This window comes from Sinocyclocheilus anshuiensis, unplaced genomic scaffold (assembly GCF_001515605.1).
Source record: "Sinocyclocheilus anshuiensis isolate Anshui unplaced genomic scaffold, SAMN03320099.WGS_v1.1 scaffold190, whole genome shotgun sequence".
Lineage (NCBI taxonomy): Eukaryota > Metazoa > Chordata > Actinopteri > Cypriniformes > Cyprinidae > Sinocyclocheilus > Sinocyclocheilus anshuiensis.
In genome coordinates this window covers 1,236,361-1,243,811 of record NW_015547663.1, presented here as the reverse complement: position 1 = coordinate 1,243,811, position 7,451 = coordinate 1,236,361, and the positions used below count along the sequence as shown (strand labels likewise).

Sequence of the window (7,451 nt, the reverse complement as noted above, 5' to 3'; positions counted from 1 at the left end):
GTTATTTAATGAGCTAACGTGAACTAAGACTTGTATTTTTTAACAAAGATTAATAACTTCTGTAGCAAATGTAGCTATTGCTCATTGTGAATGTTAATGCATTAACTAAGGTTAACTAATGAGGTCTTATTGTAAAGGGTTCTTTTGCACTTTAATCTGTGTAAAACTTTTAAATTTATACATTTTTCTGTATTGCTTTATTGCATTTAAATGTTCAGTTATTTTTGTTATAAGAAAAAAAGTTATTAAACCTGTTATACTGTATTATGACAGCACTTTTTTTTAAACTAAATCCAAATATCGTGATAATACCGAATACCGTGATAAAAGCATTAGCAATTAATCGCAACATGAGAATTTGATACCGGCATATCCCTAATAGACATACATCTTTTATTTGAACTGCAATAATAAATATTAAATGCACCAATCACATTTGTTCACTTTAGTTTTATGTTTGTAATATAGATGCATAATTTATATGCAGTGTTGCTGAATTTCTTTTAAAATCTTTTACAATTTTGATAGCCTGTTATCATCCTATTTCTGAGATTTTCTCAGGATGGGATGTTTTGAAAAGGTGAGAAAAACGGCGAAATGCACAAAATAGCACAGAATGTATTCAATCCACTGCATTTGTAAGTGGCTTTGGATAGATAAAAGCGTCTGCTAAATTACTAAATGTAAATGTAATAGCTACTTACTGCTGCTGTTGTTTTCCATGTTGCTTCCCTCCAAAACGTTGATGTCACTTCCTAAACGATTATGTCATTAGGAATTGCATTTTGTTATATTGCAAAGATGAAAAAGTGATATCGAGTACACAGGGGAAACACTTTTTTAAATGTTTACCATTGTTAAGAGAACGTGCACATGAATAATCTGTCCATTGACTTTCATTTATACTTTGTGGGTGGGCATTTTTTTAAATGCTACAATTATTTTAAAACTAAAAATTATTTATGAAATATGTTTAATCAATTACACAGCGCAGTTGTGAATGAAGTCTTTAAACGAAAACCTGTAACCTTGCGCCCTCTCGCGTTTCACAATACAAACGCGCGCAGGTTTCTACGCGTGCTGATGACATAGTTCATATGCGCCGCTGTTTATGTGAGTTGAATTCATTGAAATTCGTACTATTGTGATTTATCTGTTTAGTCTATTTATGACACGTTGATTATATACGTAAATAAAACAGATGGACATAATTTAAGCGACCATTCTGTATTCAAGTTTGAATCTGAGGTACGATGGTGACAAAAATGCTACACTGCTAATTAGAACATTAAGTATGTGCCTTAAAACACTTTATTTTACAGGCTGCTTAAAATGAGGATAAATGAAGATATATTACTGGAGGGGGAGAAGGTTGTATTAGTACCTTACAATGCAGATCATGTTCCCAGGTATTATAAGTAAATCCAGCATGTCATCTTGGGTCTGGTGGTTGTAGTCCCAGTTCATTTGAACCTCGTCTAACCGCTATGTTTTTAGGTATCATCAATGGATGTGCTCTCCTGAACTGCAGAAGCTGACTGCATCAGAGCCCCTGACACTGGAGCAGGAATATGACATGCAAAGATGCTGGAGAGAAGATGATGACAGTGAGTTTCCACCTTTCACATGAACATTTGTCCTGTTGACATTCAAGCACATAGTCAATATTATCCCTGATCTGTTTCTGAATTTATTCATCATGTGTTTTTCTCCCTCAGAGTGCACCTTCATCATCTTGGATAAACAGAAATGGGCAGATCCGAGTATACCGGAGCAAGAGTGCATGGTGGGAGATGTTAACATTTTCCTCACTGACCCCAGCGATCCTTCCCTGGCTGAATTGGAGATCATGATTGCAGGTTACAGATGTTGCAGCGCATTTTATTTCATTCAGATTGGCTTGAGCCTGTCAGTAACATCAAATCATTTTTTTAGTGCCCTGCTACAGAGGAAAGGGACTTGGGAAAGAAGTAACACGCATGATGATGTACTATGGTAGGACAAAGCTGATGATTAAAGATCTATTATTAGTAGTGACTACTTATATGTACAGTGTTTTTTTTGTGTGATTTACCTCAACAGGTGTCCATAAACTTGGAATTCAAAAGTTTGAAGTCAAGATTGGTTTGGATAACAAAATCAGCATTGCCATGTTCAAGAAATTCCACTTCCGAGAGGTGAGAATGAATAAAATTAATTCATTCCGGAATTGTTTTAATTCGCAAGTACAAATGTTAATGTTAATACTTTTTGCTGAATTCTGACACGTTACCAAAAATGTAGAATAATTAAGATTTTTATATGATTACAAATTACATAATATTAATATTACTACATTTTTTAGATGAGTTTTTTATTTTTTATATTTAAAAAAATGTAATTTATTCCTGTGATAGTAAAGCAGCCGTAACTCCAGTCACATGGTCCTTCAGAAATCCTAATAAGCTGATTTGCTCAAGAAACATTTCATTCACATCATCAGAGTTATTATCAATGTAAACCGTGATATATTAAAAATGATTTCTGAAGGATTATGTGACACTGAAGTAACAGCTGCGGAACATTTAGCTTTGCCATCACAGGAATAAATTACATTTAAAAATACATTCAAATAGCAAACTGTTTTTACTGAATTTTGATTAAAAAAAAATGTAGACTTGATGGGCATAAGAGAATTCTTTCAAAAACATCCAAAAATTTGTATATTATAGTTATTTTAAGGGTTTGTACCTTTCTAACATTTTTGTGATTGTAAAAAAAAAATTCATTTTTATTTGGAAATATATAATGTATATACTTTTTTTGCTTGTTTGTTTGTTTGCAGCTCTCCATCAGTGAGGTCTTTCAAGAGGTTACTCTTGGGGTCACCGTGAATGAGGCTTTACAGAAGCATGTTTTTGGAAACATGGACTTCATGCTGCAGAGGGAGTACGGGAAGGCACGTGACAGCAGGCAGGCACCGTTCACACCATTATCTCTGTGATAATGGTTTGTAGAAGATCATATGAAAAGAGAAAAGCCCCACAGTGCATCTCAATATGAAATATTAATCACTCATTGTGCCACAGAAAGCTGAGGTAACTAGAAGCATTTATCATGTTCTGATGTGACAAAATCTTTCTGAGTTTTTCTAATTCAGAATTAAATGTGATGACTCAATACTGATCATTCAATACTGTATTGTTAGAAATATTATTTTATTGTATTGTGATTTTAACTTAAGGCATGGAAATCAAGAAACTACTATTACAAACTTTTAATCTGCATACTGCATGTTGCAATAATTTATGTAAAGAAAACGGATATAAATTATATTTGTTATATTTTTGTTGCTTGTAATATTGTAAATCTTTGTGACTATACACAAGATACTAATCAGTTTGTCTTTCATGTCGGTTATTTGTGTTGTAGTAGATTTATGGCATTTATCGTCCTTGCAACAATAACAATAAAAAATACAGTCTTGAAAAGTTTGTTGTCCATTGATGCTAACAATAAAAAATTATAATTGTCTTATGATCACAATGATATGTTTCTTTAAAAAGGAATAGTTTAATGTCCTGGTAAGCTAAAAGAATATAAGCAGTTTTTCCAATTCTAGGTAAAACTTACCTAAACAGAGAGCAGTTATTGTAGAAACTTATACAGGTTTCTTTAAGATTCAGTTTTGCTACCAATTGTAGCACAGGGACAGCAAACATAAGCTAATCAAAATCGATCAAATCTTTTATTATAAGATGTTGTGAAACAGTATTATGCAAGACTCCAAAGGTCACAAATGTTATCATTAATCAACTGCTTCTTGAAGTCCATTTTCCTTTCCCGATTTGGCAGTTTAAAGACATACAAGCAAGATTTTCATTCACAGACTGGTCCATAGTTCTCACATGGATTATTATTATTTAAAAAAAAAAGAAAGAAAAAACGATTCCATAGGAATTTCTGCAGACAGGTCTGTGACTTGGTCCCAATGCGTCACCTGAGAGGCTCAGGTCCGCGGCAGGATGGATCATTATCAGACACAGTCTTATGTTCTGAGATCAGACATTTTCTGAATGACCTGCTGCACAACCTCCAGATCCTGAGCCCACCTCACCGTCTCCTCAAAGTGCGCGTTGAGTGGAACACAGAACGCCTCCTTCCTCAGTTCAGTCAACTGACAAACTGCTATTACGCTTGCTACTCCCACAATTAGCAGGAGCAGGAGTTTTAGGAGCAGAGAGAAGAACAGAGAGCAGATGGACCGCTTGGCTTTGGGCACAGACTCTGATGCTGTCTTTTTACCTATAGTGAAGGAAGTGTAGAACTTACACTCAAAACATTTACAAGAAACACGCTGTACATATAACATGTACTGTACATATATACAGTAATACAATGTATATAACATATCAACCTGACATACACTACAGTTCAAAAGTTTGGGGTCAGTATGATTTCTTAAAAAATAAATTAGTACTTTTGTTCAGAAAGGATGTATTAAATTGATCAAAAGTGACAGTAAAGACATGTATAATGTTACAAAAAATTAAAATAAGTGCTGATCTTTTTTTGAACTTCTGTTCATCATAGAATCCTTAAAAAAATATATGTTTTAAACACCGATAAGAAATGTTTCTTGAGCACCAAATCATCATATTAAAATGATCTCTGCAGGTTCACGTGACACTGAAGACTGGAGTAATAGCTACATTCAGCTTTGCCATCACAGGAATAAATTAAGTTTTAAAATATATTAAAATAGAAAACCATTATTTTAAATTGTAATAATATTTCACAATATTACAGAATTTCTTAACATCCTTGGTAAGCATAAAAGACATCAAAAACATTTTTTTTTTCAATTTAATTCCAAACTTTTGACAGTAGTGTACATCAAAATACTCCAACATTTTTAAACAACATAAAGCCAAGTAGAGAGTATGCAGTGTAATGAAATAATTGAGTCTCAGTTAATGTAAGATAAAATTGTACCTTGTTTTTGAGCAGCTCTCTTTTTCTTCTCTTCTTTCTTCTTTTTCTGTTGTTCTTGTGCAGCAAGAGCAGCCATCTGAGCTTGATACTCCTTTCTTTTCCTTTCCTTCTCTTCTGCTTTTTTCTTTTTGTTTGCTTCTCTTTCCCTGGCCTCCTTTTCCCTCTGCTTAGCTTCTTTTTTCTTTTCTAGTTCTGTAAGGGATTAAAACATATTCTAAAATCAATGCTTAATTAATACACGAATACATAAAATGAAAAAAAATCTAAACATTTTGAAAAACAATTAAAATCAAAGAACTGTTATGATGTAGATTGTGGAATAAATATTTCAATACTATACTATGTCTAGGTCACTCATAAAAAAGTAAGACAAAAATAAATCAGAATTTCAAGTCCTAAATTCTAAACTTAATGTTATGCTCAACTTGTAACTCATAATATCATTTGTAATGGAAAAAGAATATTAATATGAAAAACTTGGGGAAAGTTGATGTTTTGGTTTCCCTACCTCTCTCTTTCAACAATCGACGTTCTCGTTCCTTTTCTGCTTCTTCCTGTAGTGCCTTCATGTGCTGCAGAACCTGGACATAGTAATTAATTTGTTATGTAAGTTAATTTGTTCATTTGTGATTGTTTCAAAACTTTGACTAAATAATCTTATTTATAAGTAATCTCTGACACTTCTGCTTCAGACCACTCAACTCACCCTGGATGCGCACTGTTTGCACTGCTTCTCATCCAAGCAATCTCCTGCAGCCTTGGCCAGTGTTGGCTCCAAGGGGTTATCCTTCAGATCCAGCCATTTAAGACTCTGCAACAAACAAATGCCCTCAATTACCAACTGCTACTAATACTGATAAGTATGAGCTTATGCTATGCCTACGTCATACGTTATCTGCTGGAACGTCACTCTCTTGTGAACGTCCTCACGACAGTTAGCAGAAGCTAGAGATTATGGTTTATACAGTGAAAGTGAAAGTGACATGATGTGTAGCCAAGTACGGTGTCCCATACTCAGAATTTGTGCTCTGCATTTCACTCATCCAAGTGCACACACAGAACAGTGGGTAGTGAACAAACACACACGCACACACTGTGAACACACACCCTTGCTCAAGGGTCTCACCTCAGTATTGAAGGTGGAAGAGAGCGCTGGTCATTCACTCCCACCACCTACAATCCCTGCTGGTACCGAGACTCAAACCCACGAACTTTGGGTTACAAGTCCGACTCTCTAACCATTAGGTCACGACTGCCTCAAAATGAAAATAGCATCTTCTAATATTAAAGATAAAGTTTGCAGTTATGAGATCTTAAACCCACCTTGAGTTGTGAGAAGCCAACGGGAAGCATTTTCAGTTTGTTGTTGTATAAATCCAGGTGCTGGAGGTTACCGAGTTGCCCAATTTCTTCTGGTAAGCAGACCAGCTGGTTCTTGCTCAGGTCAATTTTTATAAGGTGAGTCAAGCTGCAGAATTCAGGCTGGTGAAGTAACAAAAACAGTACAAAAACATTAAACAAACTACAACTTAGAGCAAATCTGGTTGAAAAAGTTTTTTTTTTTTTATTTACAGTTGTTACTTACAGCCAGAGTTGTTAGATTATTACAGGACAGATCCAAAACCGTTGCCTTTGGAAATGCAGCCTGAACAGAAATCAATGTTTTCAATTTTCAACGTTTCTCACACTTTGCCTAAGGATAGGCTGAATTAATACAATTTAAACAAAACCAAGTACACTACACACATGATAATTGTCAAGTGAATAATCTTAATAATCACTTACCAGCTCCTTGACTGGCACTTCTGTAAGATTACGGAGACTCAAATCAAGCTCATTGCCATCAATTTTGTCTTTAATGTTTTCAACTTTGCCTTTAATCATGTTGATGTCCTGCTCCTCACTGGACACTGAATAGAAATACCTACGGTCAGCAATCAAAGCCATCAACGCATTAAAATGCATTGCCATCAATTTTGTCTTTAATGTTTTCAACTTTGCCTTTAATCATGTTGATGTCCTGCTCCTCACTGGACACTAAATAGAAATACCTACGGTCAGCAATCAAAGCCATCAACGCATTAAAATTAAAGCAAGTTTTGACAGCTAACGTAGATAGTTTAGACAAAGTAAGAGAGTTCTCATTGTTAAAGTTAACTTCAAACAGCAGCGTTTTCAGATAGTATGTGTAATTGTAATGAATGAAAGTTATTACCTCGTTACAAATGGTAAAAATAGTCCCGACCCAATGCAGAGGAGTAGTTGTATGCAGTGACTTCACTGATTTCGCACCGCAATGGATGAAAGTCCACGTCATTGCTCGCGTCGCGTGTGAGGCGCAGCTGACAGCGTGTCTCGTGCCTGGATGAGCGCCCGCTGTGAGCGCCGCCTAGCGTGTGGAGGTCTGGGTCATTGCTACTTATGAATATTAATTGTAGCAAACATTTGTAAAGCTCTGCACATTTTCCTCAAGTAAA

At 35.0% G+C, this 7,451-nt stretch overlaps 2 protein-coding genes and 1 long non-coding RNA gene across 6 annotated transcripts in view; 1 reads left to right on the top strand and 2 right to left on the bottom strand.

The window, feature by feature from the left end:
• LOC107702471 (uncharacterized) overlaps window positions 1–914 on the bottom strand; it is a 19,176-nt gene extending 18,262 nt beyond the window's left edge. The window contains exons 1-2 of the long non-coding RNA XR_001635763.1: window positions 853–914; window positions 705–755 (exon numbers count right to left, since the gene is read on the bottom strand). This is a non-coding gene — a long non-coding RNA (uncharacterized LOC107702471). The remainder of the gene's footprint in view (window positions 1–704; window positions 756–852) is intronic.
• Window positions 915–1,021: 107 nt separating this feature from the next.
• On the top strand, window positions 1,022–3,470 carry nat9 (N-acetyltransferase 9). 2 transcript variants are annotated; one of them, XM_016504809.1, is made up of 7 exons: window positions 1,022–1,113; window positions 1,323–1,409; window positions 1,498–1,607; window positions 1,719–1,859; window positions 1,936–1,995; window positions 2,083–2,177; window positions 2,825–3,470. In XM_016504809.1, coding segments are annotated over exons 1-7 (654 nt in total). In that variant the 5' UTR covers window positions 1,022–1,111; the 3' UTR covers window positions 2,984–3,470. The 2 variants fall into 2 exon arrangements, with proteins under 2 accessions (XP_016360295.1, XP_016360296.1); XM_016504810.1 differs by lacking the exon at window positions 1,022–1,113 and adding an exon at window positions 1,120–1,248.
• Window positions 3,471–3,713: 243 nt separating this feature from the next.
• On the bottom strand, window positions 3,714–7,311 carry lrrc59 (leucine rich repeat containing 59). 3 transcript variants are annotated; one of them, XM_016504808.1, is made up of 9 exons: window positions 7,190–7,311; window positions 6,950–7,025; window positions 6,760–6,822; window positions 6,560–6,619; window positions 6,298–6,456; window positions 5,681–5,785; window positions 5,483–5,555; window positions 4,975–5,166; window positions 3,714–4,284 (listed from the first exon to the last, which is right to left on the bottom strand). In XM_016504808.1, the coding sequence occupies exons 2-9, from the start codon at window positions 6,983–6,985 to the stop codon at window positions 4,028–4,030; spliced, it is 945 nt and encodes a 314-aa protein (XP_016360294.1). In that variant the 5' UTR covers window positions 6,986–7,025; window positions 7,190–7,311; the 3' UTR covers window positions 3,714–4,027. The 3 variants fall into 3 exon arrangements, with proteins under 3 accessions (XP_016360294.1, XP_016360292.1, XP_016360293.1); XM_016504806.1 differs by having other exon boundaries at window positions 6,950–7,011; XM_016504807.1 differs by lacking the exon at window positions 6,950–7,025 and having other exon boundaries at window positions 6,760–6,898; window positions 7,190–7,310.
• Window positions 7,312–7,451: the final 140 nt, after the last annotated feature.

Coding starts and splice junctions, on each gene's coding strand:
- nat9 (XM_016504809.1), top strand. Junction 1,410..1,497: donor AATGCAGATCATGTTCCCAG/GTATTATAAGTA, acceptor CTATGTTTTTAG/GTATCATCAATGGATGTGCT. Junction 1,608..1,718: donor CTGGAGAGAAGATGATGACA/GTGAGTTTCCAC, acceptor TTTCTCCCTCAG/AGTGCACCTTCATCATCTTG.
- lrrc59 (XM_016504808.1), bottom strand. CDS start 6,985: ATGATTAAAGGCAAAGTTGAAAACATTAAAGACAAA. Junction 5,167..5,482: donor TCGATTGTTGAAAGAGAGAG/GTAGGGAAACCA, acceptor AATCCCTTACAG/AACTAGAAAAGAAAAAAGAA. Junction 4,285..4,974: donor GAGAGCTGCTCAAAAACAAG/GTACAATTTTAT, acceptor CCTTCACTATAG/GTAAAAAGACAGCATCAGAG.